This window comes from Phyllostomus hastatus, unplaced genomic scaffold (assembly GCF_019186645.2).
Source record: "Phyllostomus hastatus isolate PE091 unplaced genomic scaffold, TTU_PhHast_1.1 phas_scaffold_78, whole genome shotgun sequence".
In the NCBI taxonomy this organism is placed as follows: Eukaryota; Metazoa; Chordata; class Mammalia; order Chiroptera; family Phyllostomidae; genus Phyllostomus; species Phyllostomus hastatus.
In genome coordinates, this window is record NW_025334041.1 from 85,024,819 (window position 1) to 85,048,924 (window position 24,106).

Consider the following 24,106-nt stretch of genomic DNA (forward strand, 5'->3'; position numbering starts at 1 on the left):
CATTTAATCAAGATTGGTCTGACTGGAAAATGGGAGCTTTGGTTGAAGGCTGTAGAAGCAATGGAGGAGATAGACATGTTAGAGCTTGGAATACTTTGGGAAAAATATTCTTGGATGGGGTCTTCCAGTGAAGTACACATGGCAAAATTAGTCCTAAGAGCTCAGAGCTGAGGGCAGAAAAGTTGCAGAAAGCTGAACGAAAAAAGTGTTTGACTTAACTCTAATTTCCTCAGCAGCAAAATGGACCCATTTACTGCAGAGTTCTGATGTGGATTAATCAAGCACGTACAGCACTTTACACAAAACCTTACAAATCACAAACACTCTAAGTATTTGTTGAACAAAACTTCATCATTTTTCCTGTAATGGTCGGTCTCCTGTCCCCAAGCTATTTAAGTGATTTTGTACACCAGCCCAAGAGAGCTGAAGTTAACTTCGTTATTAACATGATAAAAAGGTTAAGTTTCCAGATATTTCTGGGAGTTTCTAAAATTAAAAATTACAAAATAATACAAGAATTTTAACTCTGAAGACATTACAAAAAATGTACATTTTTAAACCCAGTATGCTGCTGGCTATCGTACTTTTAGAAGACACAAGAGTAAAAAAAAAAAAAGATTTCCATAAGCTCTATGGGGCTAAGTTTTCTAGGGAGTATTCATCTACAGATATAATCTTTCAAAAAACAAAGGTCGTGTACTAATTGCTGCATCCCATTGAAAAGATACTGAAGTTAACGTTATCAGATAAACTAGCAAAATGTTTAATCTATTAAGAATACATAAGTATTCTCAAGTCTTAATACTTAAGAATACATAAGTATTAAGTGTGACTACTCATGTAGATTACAAAATGGAAACTTTCGGTGGCAAAAAGAAATATTTGATTACATTGTACTTCATAACAACTGTAATGTCTGGAGAGTTGCAAAAAGAAACTTAACATTGTATTTTTAATGCACAGTTCTGAAAGAGCCAGTATTTTACAAATAAAAACAAAAAGGCATGTCGAAGCTTATCAAGCTTTTTGTTCTTTCTTTTCCGGAAAAGCAACAATGAGAGTCAACTCATCCGATGGTACTTTGAAAAAGAGAGGACGCTGTGGGAGAAACTAGCCAACAAAGAAAATACCCTAAGCTGAGATCGTTTAACACTGAGAATCCTTAAGGATTCTCAGAGGTGACTAAATATGTTAAGGCATTTATCAACTGTTGCTTCATAAAAGCTGCCCGCTCGTTCAGGAACATGTCAACCACAACAGTAACAAGCGATGATAAAAATGCATTATATCTACTTCCCCTCAGTTGATATATACCTCCGGGTGAGATTTCCATTTCTCAAAAGCAGCTTCAAAATCCTTAGGATGTCCAGTTTTAGACTCTCTGGTGGGGGTAGAGAATGCTAGAGAAGGAAAGCCAAAGAGAGCTTAAAGCAAAATACTTGGTTTTCCAGTGGGCAACTGCGACAATAAAGTTCACCTCACTGGAAATAAGTACGAGCAGCCTCAAAAGAAAAATTCCTATTGACGAGGGAAAAATTAAAGGAAAAATTTCAACAAGAAATCAAAGTAAAATTAAAGTCGACCGTATAGATCAAAAGAGATTAATCAAGAAGAGGCGAAGGGAAAAAAGAAAAGGAAAGCAAGGGACAAAAAGAAGGATCGCCAAGTTCTAAAAACAGGTTTGAATGAAAAAGTCTTTTCTCCAGGCCTGAGACCCCAGAGGGTTGGTGGCGAGGCCAAAGGCCATGATATGGTGTAAAGTGAAGGGATTGATTCCGAGGGCTGAGCCCCTACTCGCTCCACCTAGTCCTCTCACAGCCAGAGTCTCGGTCCCTAAGCATCCAGGTGTGCACTAAGGAGAGGAATCATGACATCGTGGCGTCTACTGAGGACAATAGTCTGGGGAGCGGCGAAGGGACGAGACCTCCCTCCTGGACCACCACCATCCCACCCCCATATTGTTGCCTCAGACTCACAGAGTCTTGGGCATCTCGTCCTCCATGGCTGCTGCTGTCGCGGCGGCGCCTCTGGCTCCAGCTCCCTACTCTTTACTACCTCCCAAAATGCCTGAGCGGCTCTGGCTGCAGAATAGCGGGGTTTCTCGGCTAACAGGAGGTTACTCCACCTCCTTCTTGCGCGGCAATTATACTAAATCGCCCGGCCCAACGCGAACAATGAAGCCCCAATACAAGATGGCGGAGAGCCGGGGGCCTACCAGCAGCCAGCGAAGTGCCCAGAACCGCGCAGGCGCAGAATAATCGTGCACTTTCAACCTTCCAGCGCCAAGCTGCACCTCAATCCATAGGTTCATTAGATGCGCAGGCGCTCTTCCACAGACGTCAGGAATGTCTCCGACTGGGCAGTCGTAAAGGTTAACTATTTCCAGGCTTGCTTTTTTGTTTTTTGAAATTGTCTTCCCTTTCCAAATTCGAATATTTTCACAATGAATTATGAAATAGAAATCTTCATAGGAATTAAAAGTTGTGTTTCTAGAAGTAAAAGATTTATTAAACCCTTAAAGGTAGAAAGAGTAAGAAATAGAAAGCGTGCGCCGCCCGGGAATCGAACCCGGGTCGCAAGAATGGGAATCTTGCATGATACCACTACACCAGCGGCGCTGTTAGGCTTTGAGGCTGTTGAAATTTTTAGGCCTAAATACGAGTGAATGTTCGTGCTCAGGATAATTTGTTCATTAAAAACCAAAAGTATCAGAGTTTATAATCTGCTGTTTTTTTAATGATGTAAGAAATAATTTATTTTCTCTCATCCAAGTACAATTGAATGGGTGTTCCTATTTTTTCTACACAGAGAAATTTCAATTACTTTTTTTTTTTTTTAATTTACAAAAGTAGGTTTCCAGTTCTGGCCCGGTAGCTCAGTTGGTTGGAGCGGTGTCTGGATGCACCAAGGCTGAGGGTTTGATCCTGTATAGGTGGCGGCACATATAGGAATCAGTCAAATGAATGCATGAATTGAACTCATTTTTTTCTCTCCCTTTCTTTCTCTAACCCATAAAAAAAGAAGAAAAAATCTTAAAAAAAACAAAACAGATTTCCAAACAAACAAAAACTCACAGACAACAGTATGGTGGTTACCAGAGGGAAGGGGGAAGGTGGAGGGAAAAGTGAATCAAATATATGGTGACCCAAGAAGACTTGACTTTGAGTGGTGGGCACACAGTGCAATATACAGATGATGTATCATAGAATTGTACACTGGAAACCTATATAATTTTATTAAGCAGTGTCACCCCAATAAATTTAATTCTTAAAAAGTATTATATAACTATTTTAAAAAGTAAGAGCTTCATAAAAAAATTGTCATTTTTGTCCTGGCTGGTGTGGCTCAGTGGATTGAATGCTAGCCTGTGAACCAAAGCATCACCAGTTTGATTCCCAGTCAGGGCACATGCCTGGGTTGTGGGCCAGGTTCCCACTGGGGACTATGTGAGAGGCAATCACACATTGATGTTTCTCTTCCTCTCTTTCTCCCTCCCTTTCCCTCTCTCTAAAAATAAATAAATAAAATTAAAAAAAAAATTTGTCATTTGTGTTAAGCAAATTTTTGAGTGCCAAGAGAATATTTCCGCATTTTTGCTGAATTTTTCTTTTTATCTGCATTTTTTGGTATATTCAATGTACATTGGAAAACATTTTATGTAATTATTTAATGCAAATCAATCACAAGAATCTTAAAACCAAATGAGTCAGAAGATTTATAAATTTCAGTACTCTTTGAGGGGAAGCAGAATAATTAGGGTTCTGAAATGTGGTTTAGTGTACTCATTATGCACTATTGCATTTCATAAGTTAGGTGAAATATTTTGTAAGCATAGGAGAATGTGCACATTAAAAATTGAGATGTCCTCTTCAAAGTAGTTTAGACCGTGACACTTTTGGATTTCCATTTTTGGAATTGTGTTTGGAATCTATGGCACATCCTTTGGATTTTACTTAAAAATATAAAATATTAATCTTTTGAGGATGAATAAGACAAATATTAATGGTGAATAGCATTGTATTTTCTAACAACTTTTTTATATAATTCACATAACTTATAATATGTTCATTTAAAGTACAGTTCAGTCATTTTAGTGTATTCATGGAGATACACAATCCTCATTATAATCAATCTTAGAACATTTTCATCACCCCTAAAAGGAAACCCTTACCAATTAGCAGTCATTCCCTATTTCCCAGCCCACCCCAATCTCCAGCCCACTAATCTTTTGTTTCTATAGATTTGCCTGTGTTAGACAATTCAAGTAAATGGAATCATACAATAATAATGTAAATGGTCATTTGTTACTGGCTTCTTTAACTTAGCATTATGCTTTTTTGATTCATCTATGTCATAGCATGTATCAATACTTCATTCCTTTTCTAAACTATATACAATTCCATTGTATGGATATAGCAGAAGTATTTTTTAAGCTTTAAAAACTTTATTACATATTGTTATATTAATTAATAAAGTTTTGAAGTTCTAAAAGTTAATATATGCTCACTGTGGCAAGTGAAACAATATAGGTAAATAAGGAAAAGATTAATAATTCCCTTATTTTTCCTCTCTTGAGGTAATTACTTCTGTAGAATAGAGGTAATTAATGTTAACAAATCAGTCTATACACTACCACATCTTGCTTTATATGTATACAGATGCACATGTATATAAGAACTTGGGTTTTTTTGTTATTTTAAAGAATGTGGTTATGCTATAGGTACTACTTTGCAATACCTGCAAGTTTCTTTTCTAATTTAAGCTTACATTCTAGATGTTCTCCAGTTCAACTTACAACAGAGCTAATTAATTTTTTTAATAATTGTAAAATAATCCATAGAATGAATGTGCCACAATTTATTAAATGGTAAATTGTATAAATAACCATAGGTGTGGTATTGATGGACATTCAGGTTACATGCATAGGTGTATCCTTGCAGCTGATTTTTTCTGTAGAATAGATTCCCAAAGGTAGGATTTCTGACTTAAATAATTGTTGTTAAAAGGTTTTAGTCAGCCCTGGCTGGCGTAGCTCAGTGGATTGAGCGCAGGCTGCAAACCAAAGTGTTGCAGGTTCGATTCCCAGTCAGGGTACATGCCTGGGTTGCAGGCCATGACCCCCCGCAACCACACATTGATGTTTCTCTCTCCTTCCCTTCCCTCTCTAAAAATAAATAAATAAAAATTTAAAAAAAGAGGTTTTAGTCATGCACACAACCACCAACAATATTTGAAAGTCATTCCTGAGATCTCAGTTCACTCTACCTCATTTTCTCCTGCAGTAAGATATTATTAGTCTTATTAATTTTTGCCAATATACTCGAAGATAGTTTGTCTAAATTGCTACTGTAGTTGGGCATTTACTCATTTGTATTTTTTGGCCATTGGCACTTGCTTTCTTTTTTATGAATTGCATATTCATAGACTTGGTCCATATTTACATTGAGTTGTGCACCTCTTTTTATGAATTTGTGGAGTTTTTTGCATGATTGTGGTATACATCACAATCTTACCTGTTATGTTATTGGCAAATATTTTTCATGTGCATTATTTTTAAAAACTTTAAAAATTCTTTCTTTAGCTACCTGAAATGTTTGTTTTATATAGTCAAATATGTTTATATTTTCTTATTTCACTTCTGAATTTCCCATCTTATCTAAGGCAGACATAATATCATTTATCCTATTTAGAATAAGAAGGGAATGAGATGTGAGGAAGTAAGATGATATAAAAATGAATATCCTCAGAATAGTTTCAAAGAAGAAAATAGACATGGAACAGGGATAGAATTATAGATTTGAGTGTTGTTGAAGATAAACAAAGCCAGACACTAAAGTTTACATTTTAATCATACTATTTCAATGTACTATTTCAAAGGGGAAAAGAGTACAGCCTGAACTGAACTTCAGTTTGTATAGAGGTGACTGGGCCCTTTAAAGGGAGAATGAAGGAATACAGAGGAGGATGAGCAAGGGGCTCAGTAAAGTCAGGGAAGTGAAAGATTGAAAAGGGAATGACGAGGGTAGGGATTTGTGCTCATGGGGTAGACTCCTACCATCCCGCAGTGCTGGGACACAGGGCTCCATCTTTATGGGTTGAATGGAACAAACAAAATTATTGTGGGAACCTTGAGTTATCTCAGATTGGCACTTTAAGGGGAGCGAGGATTATCCCAAGGAGGTGGCTTTGAGCAGTTAGAAACTATGTTAGTGTTTCCTTCAAGTCTTTAAAGCCCAAAGTTGAGGCCTAGTCAAGAAGAGGGCTCAGAAGAGCCTGGCTAGAGTTTGGTGAAGGAGAGAATCTTAGTGTTTTGCTTCCTAGGGAGACTGCTTTTGAACAACACTCTTGAATAAATGTTTGTTACATTATCTCACTATTACCCTTAGAATATGAGGTGATATTTTTTTCCCTATGATTTTTTAAAAACCTTTTTGAGTTTCTTGGCAGTAATTACTTTAAAAGGGCAAGAGTGTGGAATTAAGACGGTCTTTGATCCACCTGCCACTTCTTCCACTTTGCAACTTTTACGCTGTCCCTTTACTGTGTCCTTTCAGTAAACTCTCTCCCAAGGTTTTAGTAGCAGAAATGAAAATTTCCAAATATGACATTTGTGGCAAAGTGATTTACATGATCAATTCTAAAAAAACAACAGAAATTTATTGAGGGCCTAGGAGCTTAATGCACTGAGCTATTGTGGGCATAATGTAATTTGGAAATAGGAAAGTAAAAGACACATATAGTTTAGTTCCTTCTTTGTAATTTCTAGATGTAATGGATAAGGGGGGTTAGTCATCCCTGTCCAGTATGGCTCAGTTGGTTGGAGCATCATCCCATAACTGAAAGGTTACAGTTTCAATTCCCAGTCAGGGCACATACCTAAGTTGTTTGGCATATGACCCCCAGTTCGGGTGTCTCTGTTTCTCTCCTCCTCTCTGCCTTCCTCTCCCTTTAAAAGCAATGGAAAAAAATGTCTTTGGGTGAGGATAAAAAAAAGCCTTAATCTTCATATTTTTATGTTCTTAAGTAGGAGTGTTTATTTCTTGTACCATTTGCATCTTATTCAATTAACACTCCCACTCCCTCTTTTTTACCCTGTTCTCTGGCCTCCTTGCCTTTCCTTAAATACACAAAGCATCTTTTTGCCTGGAAAGCTCTTTCTCCAGATATTTGCCTGGTTGACTCCCCTCACTTCCTCCAAGCTTTGTTCAAATGCCATCCTATTCAAAGAGGCCTACCCTAACCATCATATTTAAAATTGCAACCTAGCTCTGGCTGGTGTGGCTCAATTGGTTGAAGAGTGTCCCGTAACCAAAAGATTGCAGGTTTGATTCCCAGGCAGGACACATACCTAGGTTATGGGCATATATGGGAAGCAAGCAGTTGATGCTACTCCTTCCCATTGATGTTTCTTTTCTTACCTCTCTACATTTTTTTCTCTCTCTAAAAGCAATCCTCTGCTGAGGATAAAAATAAAATGAAATAAAATAAAATTGCAATCCATGCCCATTCCTCATACCCTGCTCTATATATTACATAATTTACTTATTTATTCTAATTATTATGTGTCCCTTTACTACAATGTCAGCTTCATTAGAATAAATATTTTTTAAAATCTGTTTTGTTCACTGATTTTTCTCATTCATATAGAACATTGCCTGCCACTTAGAAGGAACTCAATTAATATTTGTCTAATGAATGAATGCTTTTTGCACTGAATTTTTTACTTCCTTTCTCCAAGTTTAACCTGCTTTCTTCTTTTTGTTTTGTATAATTTATGTTTCCTAGAATCTGGATACAATTAACTGTAACAATATGGTGCTTAACACTATTTAAGCCTCATTTTAGGTTCTTTAAACCACCTCAGTGTTTGTAAACATGAATTCACATTCCAATAAAACTGGAAAACTAAAATTTGACATACCAACAAATTTACCCAGTATTGATGTAATTACAAAATTTTATATGTAACATGTGGACTTTATCAGAATTTGGCCTTTATAAACTAGCTTACACATAAACAAAGTTGCTTCTCTGTCCTAACCTATTCAGTGTTACACAACAGACCCCCTCTCATAGCTTTTACTGTGTAAACAGATTCCTCTCCTTAGGTGAAAAAGATCCACCAAATTCTCCCCCATGAAAAAACGTTAACAAAATTATCCAGTTCTAAAGTATCAGCAGATATAACACCAGAAATGGGTTACTTTTACCTACATGGTATAAAAGAAAGTTACAGTGTTCAAGGTTGTGGGTTCAGTCACCGGTCAGGGCACATACAAGAGTCAACAAATGAATGGATAAGTAAGTGGAAAGTCAAATCGATGTTTCTCTTTCTTCCTTCCTCTCTCTTTCTAAAATCAGTAAATTAAAAAAAAACACATTAAACTTTGTTTTAATGGGTCTCAAAATTCTGTGACAGATTTTTGGTCAAGCTGTTTCCATTAAAAAGTACTGATTTTAAAAACTAATAAATTAAAAGCTGCCACACACACACATACAGAAATGAATGGTCCACAAAATATTCTCCTTTCCTTATGAAGTTTTTATGATGCGCTGTAATAATTACCCAGTCTTTTACTATTGAGACAAATAATTCTGACGAACGGTTCTCACCCACTAAGACTGTGGCAGCCTGTATTGGGGATAATATTCATTTAGCCTTTTGAGCTTTCTGGACAGACTTGGTGACTTTGCCAGCTCCAGCTGCCTTCTTTTCCACTGCTTTGATGAAACCCACAGTAACTGTCTGTCTCACATCATGAACAGCAAAACAGCAACACGCACAGGCTTGCCAGGAACCATATCAATGATGGCAGCATCACCAGATTTCAAAAACTTTGAGTCATCTTCCAGCTTTTTCCCAGAATGATGATCAACCTTCTCCTTCAGCTCAGCAAATTCAGAAGCAATATGAGCTGTGTGACAATCCAGCACAGGTGCACATCCAGCACTGATTTAGCCTGGATGGATCAGGAAAATCACCTGAGCTGTGAAGACTGCTGCTTCCATTGGTGGATAATTTTTGCTGTCAGTAGCCACACTGCCACGACAAGTACCTTTGTCAGACATGCTCGTGACACTGAAGCTGCACTGTCCCCAGGAAGAGCTTCACTCTAAGCTTTGTGGTACATTTCAGTAGACTTTATTTCAGTTGTAACGTTGACTACAGCAAAGTTCACCACCATGTCTGGCTTGAGAACACCAGTCTCCCCTCAGCCCACAGGGACAGTATTAATACCACTAATTTTGTAGACATCCTGGAGGGGTAGACACAGGGGCTTGTCAGTTGGACAAGCTGGTGGTATGATGCAATCCAGAGTGTCAAGTGATGGGGGTCCACTGGCATTGTCATCTTTATCGGCGACTTTCCATCTGTTGGCTCCAGCATGTTGTTACCATTCAAACCATAAATTGGCACAGATGCTGCTGTAGTCAGGCTGGTAGCCAATTTTCTTAATGTGGGTGCTGACTTCTATAATAATTCCCTCGTATCTCTTCTGTTTGTAGGGCAGTTCAGTGGGATCCATTTTGTTAACACCAATAATTAATGTTTCACATCCAGTGTGGAAGCCAGAAGGGCATGCTAATGGGTCTGCCCATTCTTGGAGATCTATGCTTCAAATGTACTAACACTAGCAGCAACACTATCAGGATAGCACAGTCAGCCTGAGATGTGCTTGTAATTATGTTTTTGATAGTCTCTGTGTCCTGGGGCATCAATGATGGTCACATAATAATCGCTGGTCTCAAATTTCCACAGAGAGATATCAATGGTGATACCAATGAGCTCATGTTTAGCTTTCAGTTTATCCAAGACCCAAGCATACTTGAAGGAGCCCTTCTCCATCTCGACAGCCTCCTCAATTTTTTTGATGATTCTTTTGTCAATCCTACCCCATTTGTAGATCAGATGGCCAGTAGTGGTAGATTTGCCAGCATCTATGTGCCCAGTGGTGACAATGTTGATATGAATCTTTTCCTTTCCCATTTTGGCTTTGATTTAGTGGTGGTTTTCACCACACCTGGTTCTGGTGGCAAACCTGTTGCAAAAAGGTTTCAACATTTCTTTTATCCAACTTATTGTCCTTCCACCTATACTGTTCTTCATGTTCATATACTAATTTTTTAGAAAAGATTTTATTTATCTTTAGAGAGAGGCAAAGGGAAAGAAAGAGGGAGAGAAACATCAATGTGCAAGAGATACATCTATTGGTTGCCTCTCACACACCCTCAACTGGGGACATGGACCACAACCCAGGCATGTCCCCTGACTGGGAATCGAACTGGCAATCTTTTGCTTCACAGGCTGGAACTCAATCCACTGAGCCACACCAGCAAGGACATATACTGATGTTTTAAAAATATGTTATTTATTTATTTTTAGAGAGAGGGGAAAGGAGGAAAAAAAGAGAGGGAGAGAAACATCAATGGGTTGCCTCTTGCACAGGCCCTGAGTGGGGATGGAACCTGCAAACCCAGGAATGTGTCCTGACCTGGAGTCCAACCCGTAACCTATCACTTTGCGGTAAAATGCCCAACCAACTGAGCCCCACCGGTCAGGGCCATATACTAATTTTTATTTTCTTTTTGGATGGGTGGGTAGGGTATTTTAATTCTGGATCATATAATACCCATCCCTCAGCCACCCATTTTCTCACCTGACAGTACTAGGACAATAGTTGCAGGTCCTACATTCTCTTTAATGCTTGCATAATGTTCCACCATATGTACGAGTGCATTACTTTTTCCACTCCTTCACCTTGGACCAGCCCATTCTAGGTCGCCCTCATTTTTCCTTTCACATAGCGTCATGTACCCATTCATCTCATACCCAACAATTCCCAGAACATAGTGATCACTCAATAAGTATTTGGAGCTCCACTGGCGGAGCTCTACTGTTTTAGAGATTAGCTGGGTGCATTCTTTGAGAGGGTATGATTAAAGCGACACAACAGATCCTAGTGAAGAAATAAGGGGTTTCATCCAAACAGTTGGCAAAGAAGAGAGCTGGATGAGCTTCCTTCGGTGCTTTTGGTGTCTTCCCGAAGCAGAGTAAGTTTGGAGAGGGCAGGCAAGGCTGGCGAATCAAGTGCGTCCAAGTTCTGCGCTTCTGGAGGGATGCGTGGACCTAAGGGGACCTAGGGTGCCTAGGGAGTTGGCAAGGGGCGGACCTGGGCGGCACTGCGAGTTGGCGTGGCTGGCTCGGGGCTAGACCGGTAGGGGGCGGGGCGGGGCGGGGCGGGGCGGGCGAAGCACGCAGTCGTGCAGTAGCGGGCGTGCTCAGCGGTCAGGCACTCCAAGTCTCCCGAGTGCTGCGTTCTAGGAGCTATGAGCCGCGCAGTCGGGGAGCGAGTCTCTTCGCTTCTGGTCCTGTGGCTGCTGCTGGGCAGCTGGGTGTGCCCCGGGAGCCCTGAACTGCGGGCCCCTCCGGATAAGATCGGTAGGTGACAGTGGAGAGGCGCGGAGGGAGGTGCTGGAGCGCGCCGTGCTCCTGGCGGCTGCTACGTTGGGCACCAGGCCCTGCAGCCCCGACGCGGGACAGGCCGCGCCGGCCGAACCCTTGGCGCAGGTTTCGATCTTCCCGGTTTGTGTCTCAGTGTGGCTTTCGGTGCCCCAGAGACCGTGCCTTCCTGGGCTTGGAGACGTGCCCACTTGAGGAATGGGTCGCGGATGGGAGACCCAAGAGGGCGGCTTCCAAGCGTCCCTGCAGCCCCTGTCTAGGAAGGCTGGTGGTAGGGGGAGACCGAGCCCCCTCTCGCAGCCTTCCTTGGGTGCATCTTTGGGAGGGCAGTCTTCTGGGTTGTCCTGAAGCGACGGGTCGCTTACGTCCTGCAGATGATAGACGCACGCACGCGGGCTCAGCACTTCGAGCAGTTGAAAACAAGCTGACCCCATTTATTTCCCACCTTCCCCTCTCCGCTTTGCTGCGGTTGGCCTGCCCTCAGAGGCCCCTGGCTTGCAGATTGCCTGCCTAAGATTACTACACAGCTGAAATAATCCACTGTCTTCTAGTTTCAGTCTTTTTAAATTTCCTTACTTTTTGTTTTGCTTTGTTTCTTATTCCCTTTAAAACTGTTCTTTGGGATCATTAACCTGTCTACATTAATGAAACAACAAATCTAGGCAAAAATGGCGGCCACTTCATTTAAAATGCTGCTGGGAAGACTCACCTCCTCTGTTCCCAGGAGTTGGGCACAAAGAAGGTTGTGCAGGCTCATTGATGCCTCAACAAAGAACTGTGAGAATCTTTGGGCATCTGGCAAAAACCAAAACAACTAATTAATGTCAATTTGTAAGTTAATTTACTGCCACTTTTGTCCGGGGGCAATGTTTATGTCCAGATTCACAGTTCTGTCTTCACAGTTACTGTCACTGGCCTACCCCATGGAGGCTTCCCTGAATTGTGGATAAAAGCCTTAAGTAACATCTGCAGTTGCTTAATGGGTTTTCAAAAACAATAAAACCAACAAAGCTGGTAAGAGGGAAAGAAGCTGTTCTTTTCTTACCCCCTCCATAGCGATAATTGGAGCTGGAATTGGTGGCACTTCGGCAGCCTACTATCTGCGGCAGAAATTTGGGAAAGATGTGAAGATTGACGTTTATGAAAGAGGAGAGGTGGGGGGCCGTCTGGCCACCCTGACTGTACAGGGGCAAGAATATGAAGCAGGAGGTTCTGTCATCCATCCTTTAAATCTGCATATGAAGCGTTTTGTCAAGGACCTGGGTATGTAATTTGGTCTTAGAGCTATGCAGCTTTCTGTGTGACCATCCATAAATATTTTTACCATATAGGGAACTGAAACTTTTCCACTGTGTTAATTGTCTTTTAAAGACAAGTTGGTAAAACTGGTTTCCTTACTTTCCTTTTAGAAGTTGGTACTGCCTTAGTTAGGAGGCACTCTCCTGTAATGGGACACTAGTTATCAGTATCTTCAGTTATCTGGAATTACAGCCATAGGGTTGGGGTGGGGTGGGGATGGTTGCTGTTGTCAGTTTTTCAACCTGTGGGCTTCTGTTGAACCAAAGAATGGTTTGAGTTAGCAGAAACCTAGTGTGCTCATTTTTTAGTTGGGGGAATGAGGCCCAGAGGCTTGAAGTATTTGGCTTAAAGTTACACAACTATGGGCACAGCATTTGTTTAGAAGCTGGGACATCTGACTACTTCCCTACCAGCAGAGGAGCTGGGTAGCTTGTGAGGGAAATTGGCAGGCCTGTGCAGGCCCTTTTCTCAAAGAATATTGGGTAATATAGGCCTCCTTCCAGTTATCTGAAATATCCAGTTATGTAAAACACTATTTGCATAGGAGTAGGTGCCTCCTTTCCCTTAGCTGCCTTCCATATTTCCTGTGGATGCTTCCTGAGCCTCTGTTTTCTCCATGAGAGCAAATATATGCCAGGAGCAGTTTATGCTGCAAAGGTTCATCTCTCACATTTCTCCTTTTAAGTTGAATTCAGTTGGTACTCTGCTTTTGATTTGACTTTTTAGTAACTTCAGACTAAACATAGCCTGTCTAATTTTGATATATATGCATGATCATCTGACCCATCTTCTAGAGAATCTGCTTTTGGACAGTGTAGTAAGTGTCTAGTGTATTGTTTCACTATTCTAAAAATAAAACTTCTTTAATATGTCTCTTGAGAGCTGGGGGAAGCCTGGAGTTCACTTACTTTAGAGTGTCTATGATAGCTTCAGATTACTTTCTTTCATTTGATCAGCACAGGAATCACTGACTTAGCTACCTTTCTCTGTTTTTGCAGGTCTATCTACTGTTCAGAGTTCTGGAGGCCTAGTGGGGGTCTCTAATGGAGAGACTCTGGTGTTTGAGGAGAGCAGCTGGCTTATAATTAACATTATTAAACTAATTTGGCAGTATGGATTTCAGCCCCTTCGATTGCATATGTGGGTAGAGGATATATTTGACAAGTTTATGAGGTAATTTTCTCTCCTTCTATTTAACCTAAGACCTTTTTAGGTAGATGATCTTTAAGAATTATAGTTTCTTAGAACAGTTCTCTCCCTAACTACAAGGTGTATTTGTTAGGCAAAATGTCCTGTATAAAATATGCAGACCATTTAGCCTGTTAGAAATTGGAAGAGTAGTTTATATTTTACTTCTGAATATGTATTTTGCAAATGCTTGTTTAGTGTTGCTAGACACTCTTAAATGACCTACAAATATTAACTTCTTGAATTCTCATGACAGCTCTCTAGGTAGGTACTATTTATTAGCTTCTTTTTACAGATGTGTAAGGTGGAGGTATGGAGAAGTTTCAAGTGTGCAAGTATGCCACCTATTAAGTGGTAGAGCCAGCGTTCCTACCCAGGCAGATTGAATCTAGAGTCCTCACTGTTAATCTCTGCACTGTGCTGGTATTGTGTATCAGAGGAGTGAGGTCATGTGCACAAGAGCTTGCAGACAGGATAAGAAAAATGAGCTTTAATCGTGGCATGTTTTAGTGAGCCAGTAACCTGAGGTACAATATTAGTTCTATGCCCTAAGAATTTTTTTCAAGATTTTATTTATTTATTTTTAGAGAGGGGAAGGGAGGAGAAAGAGAGGGAGAGAAACATCAGTTGGTTGCCTCTTGCACGTCCCCAAGAGGGACCTGGCCTGCAATCCAGGCATGTGCCCTGACTGGGAATTGAACTGGTGACCTTTCAGCTCACAGGCTGGCACCTCATCCACTGAGCTACACCTGTATTTTATTTATTTTTAATTTTTATTTACTGATTTTAGAGGGAGAGGGCAAGAGGGAGAGAGACAGACAGACAGACATCGATTTGTTACACTTATTTATGCATTCATTGGTTGCTTCTTGTATGTGCTTTGACTAGGGATGGAACTGCAACCTTGGCATATGGGGATGATGCTCTAACCAACTGAGCTACCTGGCCAGGACTAGTTTATTATTTTAGATGCTGCAGATAACTTAACTTGTAAATGCTATTATTTAATTACTATGATTGTTTCAACATAAAGGTAAAATTACATGTCATATGTGCCCGTTATGTGCTAGGCACTATTCTAGGTCCTGAGGATGTATAACCTAGAATAATAAACCAACAACTAAGAAAATATATAGAGGCACAGGGACCTGTGGCTGCAGATGGGATGTGGGAGGGTGGAAGACAGGAGTGCCACTGTGTGGGGCAGGGGGAAGAGGAGGAGGAGAGAGACATCACTTAGGCGCACATGCATGGGACAAGATGGCCAGAGACACAGCAGCAAACCAAGCTGTCAGGCATTCTGCAGCCATGACGAGGCCCACTGGCTGGTGGGACCTGTGCCTGGGTGGCCCACAGGCCCCTAAGCCCGCAGGGGCAAAGCCGCTACAGCCAAGTAAGATCAGCTGGCTTGCTGGGGTGAGATTCTGCAGTAGAAGCTCCTGAAGTATATCCTTGCTGCTTGACCTGACCCCTCACATACCTGCAAGTGGCGTGGAATCATGTCAGGGTGACCTTGAGGTGCTGGCAGCTGCGTTTGGACCTGGTAACTTGTAAGCTTAAAATTAAATTTGATTGATGTTGGTCCTGAACAAATACAGCCCTTTATTTGAGATAAGCCATTTTGAAGACTGAGACCTTGGAGTTCTGTATTTAAGGATAAAGAAAGTCTTTACGAGAATCTGTATTTTATATAGCAAAAATGTGAATCTTGAGACTGAATTTCTAAAGGGCCTGTGCAAGATAATGGATGTTGGTGGAACCATTTACACCCAGTCAGCTTGAAGAGTCTCACATGGACCCTACTTCTGAGAAATCAAGATGGCAGTCCACCACTGGCAATAGAGGAAAATGGATTAATACCAGAGTGCTGTGATAATGTACAACCAAAACAGGGTTCTTTTTTTTTTTAAGATTTTATTTATTTGATGTCTAGTTACAGTGGAGGCATAGGTAAACATGCCTTGCCTCTTTGAACAACTACAGGAAAAATTACGACTACAAAATAAACATTACCCAAAATCGAGCTGTATGGCAGTCCGACAACCAAGGATTTAAAGAAGCCACATTCATCCAGATGGATAGGAGGGGTGAAGATGCAGAGATGTGCAGAGATGTGCAGAGAGGTGCGGAGAGCTGCAGAGAGGTGGAGGGGCAAGGAGATGCAGAAAGGGTGGTCCTACATCCACATGTGGTAGATAAAAATCAGGAAGGATGCCTTGGGAGTGAGGGATCCCAGACCCAGGCCAGATCACCCAGTCCAGGGTTCCAGTGCCAGGAACATAAGTCCCCATAACTTCTGGCTATAAAAACCAGTGGGGGTTGGGGTGGTAGAAGAAACTGCAGGATTCTTAGGAGACTCCTCTTAAAGAACTCACCTTATGCCATTGGTGCCCTTAGGACTTTCAGTCCCTCAGGGATTCAGCACCAGGGCAGCAGCTGGAAGGGCACCAGTGGCATATGGTGAAAAATTGAAGTGACAGGCATCAGGGTGAGTGCTGGGAGACAGCTTCCTCCTGGGCAAAAGTCCAGAGGTTAGGCAGTGGCATTATCCCCTCTCTGTGCCCTACCCTACTCAGAGTAACAGAGCAGTAACACGGGTTGCCCTGCTCTGATTACCTAAGGCCCCACTCCACCCAACTTACCGGTGTGCTTTTCTACAATAGGCCATGCTACTAAGACAAGGAGTCAAAACAGCTGTACCTAATTCCCAGAAACAAACACAGGGAGGCTGCCAAAATGAAGAGACAAAGAAATGTGGCCCAAATGAAAGAACAGAACAAAACTCCAGAAAAAGAACTAAACAAAATGGAGATAAGCACCCTATCATATGCAGAGTTCAAAACATTGGTTATCAGGATGCTCAAGGAACTAATTGGGTACTTCAACAGCATAAAAAAAAACCCCAGTCAGAAATGAAGGTTACACTAAGTGAAATTAAAAAAAAAATCTACAGGGAACCAACAGTAAAGTAGATGAAACTGAGACTCAAATCAATGATTTGGAACATAAGAAAAAAGCATTCAATCAGAACAGCAAGAAGAAAAAAATTTTAAAAAATGAGGACAGAATAAGGAGCCTCTGGGACATCTTCAAATTTACCAACATTTGAATAGTAGGGATGCCAGAAGGAGAAGAGGAAGAGCAAGAAATTGAAAACTTATTTGAAAAATAAATGAAAGAAAACATCCTTAATTTGATGAAGGAAATAGACATGCAAGTCCAGGAAGCACAGAGAATCCCAAACAAGGTGGATGCAAAGAGGCCCACTTAAGACACATCATGATTAAAATGTCAAAGCTTAAAGATAAAGTGAGATTCTTAAAAGCACCAAGAGAAACACAGATAGTTAGTTACCTACTGAGGAGTTCCCATAAGACTCTCAGCTGATTTCTCAAAAGAAGGTTTGCAGGCCAGAAGAGACTGGCAAGAAATATTCAAAGTGATGAAAAGCAAGGACCTATAATCTAGATTATTCTACCCAGCAAAGCTATTATTTAGAATTGAAGGGCAGATAAAGTGCTTCCCAGACAAGGTAAAACTAAAGGAGTTCATCATCACCAAGCCATTATTTTATGAAATGTTAAAGGGACATCTAGGAAAAAGAAGAAGATCAAAACTATGAACATTAAAATGGCAATAAATTCACAACTATCAACAATTGAATCTAAAAAACTAAACAAACAGAACAGAAACAGAATCGTAGATGTGGAGATCATTTGGAGGGTTATTGGTTGGGGTGGGGAGAATGGGGAAAAGGTGCAGGGAATAAGAAGTACAAATTAGTAGGTATAAAATAGACAGGGATGTTAAGAACAGTATAGGAAATGAAGTAGCCAAACAACTTATATGAATGACCCATGGGCATGAACTAAGGGGGGGGGCGTAACTAGAGGTTATGGAGGTACTGAGTGGAGGGAGCAAAGGGGGAAAATTGGGACAACTGTAATAGTATAATCAATAACATATTGAGAGAGGGGAAGGGAAGGAGAAAGAGAGGGGGAGAAACATTCATCAGTTGCCTCTCCTACATGCCCTCACCAGGACTGACTCTGGAGCTTGGGCATATTCCCTGAACAGGAATCGAACCCTGAACCTTTCGGTCGAGGCCCAACCAACTGAGCTACACCAGTCAGGGCAAGACAGGGTTCTTTTAACATGGATTTTATGAAATGAATGAAGACAATCAGTTTCTTACCTAATAAATGGACAGTGAAAGTGACTTTCTAAAGACTTTCTGTATCATTAAAAGAAGTCAATTTTTGACATTTGGAGATGAAAGATGGCACATTAACAGATGGGAGTCTGTATGCCTGGAATTTTTTTCAATTTGATTTGTATGAATATAACCTTGTGGAGTGTTAATGCCAATAAAATTTCTAATACTTTTTAAAATTTCTTATTTATTAGAGAGACAGACATTGATTTGTTGTTCCATGTATTTATGCTTCATTGGTTGCTTCTTGTATGTACTCTGACCTGGATCAAACAGCAACATTGGTGTATCCTGATAGCCCTCTAAACCAACTGAGCTACCCAGAGCAAAACTTCTAACATTTAAAGGCAAAAAGCACCCTGGCTGGATAGCTCAGTTGGTGGAAGTGTTAACCCTGTGCACCACAAGGTTGTGGGTTTGATTCCTGGTCAGGGCACATACCTAGGTTGTGGCTTTGATCCCTGGGTTTTATATCTGGTTGAGGTAAGAATAGGAAGCAACCCATTGATGTTTCTCCTCCTCTCTCTGTCTCTCTCTTCTTCTCTCTTTCTGTCTCTCTCTTCTCTCTCTTTCTGTCTCTCTCCCTCTCCCTGCCTTCCTCTATCTCTAAAATCAATAAACATATCCTTAGGTGAGGATTAAAAAAGAAAAGAATATATAGAATTTGTGTAGAATGGTCAATCAGTTTTAAAGGAAGGTAGGTGGCATGTTGCTGCACACTCAGCAGGAAAATCCAGTTCCAGTGGTGTCAGACACAGTGCCATCTGTATGTGTCATTTTCTTTTGCTACCTGTCCAGGGCCATGTCTCATTTTCTTATCTGTGGCTTGCTTGCCATGTAGAGAATTGCCTTTTGAAAAATTAAATCACTTTTGAAGTGAATTTGGGGTATTACAGAACTGTCAAAAAGACCTGGTGAAGGGACATATAGATTATACTGTTTTAAAAAAAGATTTTATTTGCATATTTTTAGAGAGGAGAAGAAAGGGAGAGAGGGATAGAACCATTGATGTGAGAGAGAAACATTGATCGGTTGCCTCTTGGACATGCCCTGACCGGGGACTGAACCTGCAACCCAGGCATGTACCCTGACCAGGAATTGAACTAGTGATCTTTCGATTTGTTGGACAATGCCCAACCATCTGAGCCACACTGTTCAGGGCTAGATTATACTATTTTTATTTTAAAAAACAATTCCCAAATGTATGTCTTCCTGATTGACTAATCCTCATCATTATAAAATGTCCTGTTTTGTCTATAGTAACAATTTTTAAATTTTTACAAATTTACTTACTGATTTGAAGAGAGAGAGGAAAGGGGGGGAGAGAGAGAGATTGACTTTTGTTTTTCCACTTATATTATGCCTTCATTGGTTGGTTGTTGGTTGATTTTTTTTTTAAGATTTTATTTATTTATTTTTAGAGAGGGAAGGGACGGAGAAAGAGAGAGAAACATCAATGTGCGGTTGCTGGGGGCCGTGGCCTGCAACCCAGGCATGTGCCCTGACTGGGAATCGAACCTGCGATGCTTTGGTTCGCAGCCCGCGCTCAATCCACTGAGCTATGCCAGCCAGGGTTGGTTGATTCTTATATATGCCCTCTCAGGGTATTGAACCTGCAACCTTTTGGTGTATGGGACAGTGCTCCAACCAACAGAGCCACACTGGCCAGCTCTAAAATGTGTGATTTAAAAAAAAATGTCAGAAAAAATGTCAGGACTTTGTTTAGTAAGCGGCAGTAAGCAAGGTGGTTTTTTTTTTTTCAGTAAAAGAATATTATAGGGTTTCTGAGAGATTGATTAAAAAGAACTAGAAGCTGGTAGATCAGTTACTCATTTTAGTAGTTCAACTATAAATCCTGACTTAAGATCAGGAAAATAAGAGTGAAGTCACTAGAGACACTATAGAAAGATTGCTAAGGTTTCCTTCTTGGGTGGGAGAAGCAGAAAGAAGTGAAAATATTTGTTTGAAACCGAGTGAACTGAGGATGATGTATGGGATTTTAGGTGTGACTTGTTATTTTTGTTTGGGATAGAGAGTGGGTGAAGAGGGTCAAGCCTGATTAAAAGATAAAGTTATAGTTTTAGTCTTGGCTGGTATGGCTCAGTGGGTTGAGTGCTGGCCAGTGAACCAAAAAGTTGCTGGTAATTCCTGGTCAGGGCACATACCTGGATTGCAGGTTTGGTCTCTGATCGGGGTGCCTCTAAGAGACAAGTGATTGATGTTTGTCTCACACATTGATGTTTCTCTCCTTCTCTTTTTCTGTCCCTTCCCTTCTCTTAAAAAAAAAAATCTTTTAAAAAAAGTTATAATTTCAGACATGTCCGTGTTACTGGTAGATGAAAAGATAAATGTGAACAAGATGTACCCAAATCTTTAAAGGTTTCCTTATGACCATATTAATACAGAAGAGTGTATACAAAGGACAGTAAACTGCCAGTGGAAGTTTATCTGCGGAGGGAGAGTGAGGGCCAAAAGAGTGAGGGCCAGGTACTTTTGGGGTACCTGGGGAAAATGGTGGCTGAGGTGTCTCACATGATAAGTAGGAACTCATCAGAAAGAAACATGAAAGTCAGTTTGAGTCATACGATGCTATTTCCCTTCTTTATGCATCCCCTTATCTGTATCTTGTTTGGTTTATAATGGCCATTTCTTTTTCTCAAAAGGATCTACCGCTACCAGTCTCATGACTATGCCTTCAGTAGTGTAGAAAACTTACTACACTCTCTAGGAGGGGACGACTTCCTTGGAATATTTAATCAAACACTACTTGAAACCTTGCAGAAAGCAGGCTTCTCTGAGAAATTTCTCGATGAAATGGTTGCTCCCATCAATAGGGTCAATTATGGCCAAAGCACAAACCTCAATGGCTTTGTAGGTAAGCCAAGGCTTGGAACAGTTTTAGAATTGGTTCACAGAGGGGCTTACCTGATGTTATGGTGACTCCTGACCTAAGCTTTGGGTTGGAGAAGACTGCCTTTCTCTGTGAAACCTGACATTTTTGGCAAAATTGTGTAAATGTAAATGTGCATTTTTATGGGGAGAGTCCTTAGCTTTCATTGGTCGAGTGGTTCTCAACTGTGTGTGGAGACATTTGGAGCAGAACTCACCCAGTTGGGGAGGGAGAGTGGTTGGAGGGTCTCTTACAGAGTTAGAATTAAAACACTTTTTTTTTTCCTGCTGCTGACAGGGGCAGTGTCACTAGCTTGTACTGATTCTGGCCTTTGGGCAGTAGAAGGTGGCAATAAACTTGTTTGCTCAGGGCTCCTTCAGGCTTCCAAAAGCAACCTAATATCTGGCTCAGTAATGTCCATTGAGGAGAAAACAAGGACCAAGCAGACTGGTGAGCTTGAATTTCTATTTCATTGTTCCTGATTTCCCCTGTAGAAAATAATTGCTCAGGGGGAAAAACCTCTCTTCTTCCATTTCTCACTCCAGATGATGGAATTTTAAATTGTATGTTTTGTGCCATGTAGAAATATTCCAAAATGTACTCAAGTACAGTGGCATGACTCCTTGGATTTAAAAAATTTCATTCTCAAAAGTAAAAGTTCCTCATTTTGTATTTATTAACAAGGTATTATTTTAAGTAGAAAATTGGCCTCAATTTGGGATGGTTATCTTAAAAGGTAAATTATGTTTCATTTTTTTTGAGAGAGAAACATCGATTGTTCCACTTATTTCTATATTTATTGTTTGCTTCTAGTATGTGCTGACTGGGGATCAAACTCGCTAACTTGGTGTATCAGGCTGATGCTCTGACCAACTGAGCTATCCAGCCAGGGCTTAAAGTCTTTACTTCCTTAGGATTATAAGCTATTAAAAAGTATAGAATTATTTTTAGGTATAAAATATAGTATGTTAGAAACACTAAAGAAGTGTATGCTTCCTTATTTCCTCTAGGAAACCCCACAAAGATGTATGAAATTGTCTACCGAAGTGGATCTGGGACCCATTCAGACTTCTATGATATCATCATGGTGGCCACGCCATTGAATCAAAAAATGTCCAATATAACTTTTCTCAACTTTGATCCTCCAATTGAGGAATTCCATCAATATTATGAACATATAGTGACAACTTTAATTAAGGGAAAGTTGAATTCAACTGCTTTTAGCTCTAGAGCCTTAGATAAATTTGACCTCCATACTGTCTTAATCACTGGTAATTCAGATTTGTTTATTAACAGCATTGGAATTGTGTCCTCTGTAAAAGATAATAATGATCCTCAACCATCAACAGATGGAACATATGTTTGGAAGACCTTTTCCCAGAAGACTCTTACCAAAGAGCAAATTTTAAAGCTCTTTTTGTCCCATGAGTATGCTGTAAAGCAGCAATGGCTTGCATATCCCCACTATAAGCCTCCAGAGAAAAGCCCCCCCATCATACTCCATGATCGACTTTACTACCTGAATGGCATAGAGCGTGCAGCAAGTGCCATGGAAATGAGTGCCATTGCAGCCCACAATGCTGCTCTCCTTGCCTATCACCGCTGGAACGGGCACGCACACATGATTGACCAAGAGGACTTATATGAGAAACTGAAAACTGAACTATGAGATAACACTTTCCCCCAAACCTCCCTCCTAGTTTCAAATGGGATATCACTGGCAAAAAAGAACACAATCTGAGCAGAGACACTTTGAATCAAATATTTTGCCATTATCATTGTTTAATGAGAATAACCCCAGTGAGTTATGAGAAAATACAAGGTCTAATTAAGTGTGAAGGTGTAACTATTGCATTTATGCCATGTCCAATTTTTTTTTTTTTTTACTTTGAGTGTACATTTATTAAAGCTGGGGACAGTGAAACAAAAGGCTTAGGGTAGAAGTACAACAGAGGAGGTGCTCTGTTTTGGCTCCCTGGGAAAGTTAATAGGAAAGAAGTGAGCCCCAGTGGGGCTGCTGTTAGTTCACTGAGAAGTGACAATGACAAGTGAGCCAAGGTGGGGCAGCTCTTAGCTCACCAAAAAGTCAGAGACAAGGGTCACTGGAAGTGGGTTCAGTGGGTTATCCTGGGATGAGCTGCTGCTGCCCACCTTTCCTTTGGCTGCAAGTCTCCTGGGGACCTTTAGGCTTTAGGAGAGAAAAGTAAAGATGCATGCCTGAGAGGGAAGAAAGGCATTGGTGTGCTCCAGAGAGAGCCTGCTCCAAAATTTTACTCTTAATATCAACAGTATTTTCCAAACTTGTCTGATTGTAAGAATCATCTGGAATTTGTAAAACATACAGAATTCCCTACCTCCACTGGAGATTATGATTCAGTAGGTCTAGAGGTTAGGCCCTGGATTTTGAACAAAACTTTACAGCATTTTAAACTGAACACTTGAACTTAAAAGACATACCTTTTAGTCCGGGATAAGCTCATCTGTGCTTGACAGCTGGATGTGATCTTTAGTCACATAGTAAAATCTACTATGGGAGCTGGTATCTCACTTTCAAAGTAAATGTGCCCATGACTGAAGCTTTGACTTTCAGAATGTTCTTTTGATTGCTTGTCTTTTCTTTAGGGGTGAAATTCCTAAGTTTTAGTAGTATAGCCTTAAGATGTCATACAATAATCTCCACTAAAATGAAATCAAATATAGGCTATTGATGGAAGAAATTGGCACTCTGTTATCAAATCTTCACCTATGACGTTTTTACAAATACGGATGGACTCCCCCCAGCTCTCCATCCCAGATTCTGATTTAATGGATTGAGGATAGGACCTTACATCATAGCTGTTTAAAATTCCTAATGAGTAACCTACATTGAGAATCAGATTTGGATGTCTAAAATGTCTCCAAAGGGTTTTTAGTGCCTTGAAAGCCCCAAGAAATCCAACCCATTATCAAAGATTCATTTTGTGAAGAATCACTTCTCTCAATGAGAACTCTAGTAGTAACCTTAATAGTAAGAAGCACTGATAGTGTAACAGCGGAGGCAACCTGGATCATTCCA

The 24,106-nt window shown here is 40.5% G+C and overlaps 2 protein-coding genes, 1 non-coding gene and 1 pseudogene across 17 annotated transcripts in view; 1 reads left to right on the forward strand and 3 right to left on the reverse strand.

The window, feature by feature from the left end:
- Positions 1-2,230, reverse strand: part of TIA1 (TIA1 cytotoxic granule associated RNA binding protein) — a 35,337-nt gene extending 33,107 nt beyond the window's left edge. For 13 of the 15 annotated variants that reach the window (XR_006784372.1, XR_006784373.1, XR_006784374.1 and 10 more), the window contains exon 1: positions 1,977-2,230. Coding sequence is in view for 9 of the 15 variants with exons in the window: in XM_045827330.1 (XP_045683286.1) it covers positions 1,977-2,002 (26 nt within the window). In the remaining 6 variants the exon portion in view is untranslated. Of the gene's footprint in view, positions 1-1,314; positions 1,401-1,976 lie in introns of all 15 variants that reach the window. The other 2 variants (XM_045827334.1, XM_045827333.1) reach the window with 1 other exon arrangement.
- A 317-nt stretch (positions 2,231-2,547) lies between these two features.
- TRNAG-CCC lies at positions 2,548-2,618 on the reverse strand. The gene has a single exon. It is a non-coding gene; the product is annotated as a tRNA-Gly (tRNA).
- A 6,032-nt stretch (positions 2,619-8,650) lies between these two features.
- On the reverse strand, positions 8,651-9,988 carry LOC123811459 (annotated as a pseudogene).
- A 1,263-nt stretch (positions 9,989-11,251) lies between these two features.
- On the forward strand, positions 11,252-22,890 carry PCYOX1 (prenylcysteine oxidase 1). Its single transcript, XM_045828349.1, has 6 exons — positions 11,252-11,440; positions 12,518-12,724; positions 13,759-13,933; positions 20,825-21,036; positions 21,349-21,501; positions 22,062-22,890. The coding sequence occupies exons 1-6, from the start codon at positions 11,329-11,331 to the stop codon at positions 22,718-22,720; spliced, it is 1,518 nt and encodes a 505-aa protein (XP_045684305.1). The 5' UTR covers positions 11,252-11,328; the 3' UTR covers positions 22,721-22,890.
- The last annotated feature ends 1,216 nt before the right edge of the window (positions 22,891-24,106 follow it).

What these genes read in the sequence shown, in the direction of transcription:
- PCYOX1 (XM_045828349.1), top strand. Translation starts at nt 11,329, where the DNA reads ATGAGCCGCGCAGTCGGGGAGCGAGTCTCTTCGCTTCTGGTCCTGTGG. An exon ending in GGCCCCTCCGGATAAGATCG is followed by an intron (nt 11,441 to 12,517) that starts GTAGGTGACAGT and finishes CCCCCTCCATAG; the next exon opens with CGATAATTGGAGCTGGAATT. An exon ending in ATATTTGACAAGTTTATGAG is followed by an intron (nt 13,934 to 20,824) that starts GTAATTTTCTCT and finishes TTTTCTCAAAAG; the next exon opens with GATCTACCGCTACCAGTCTC.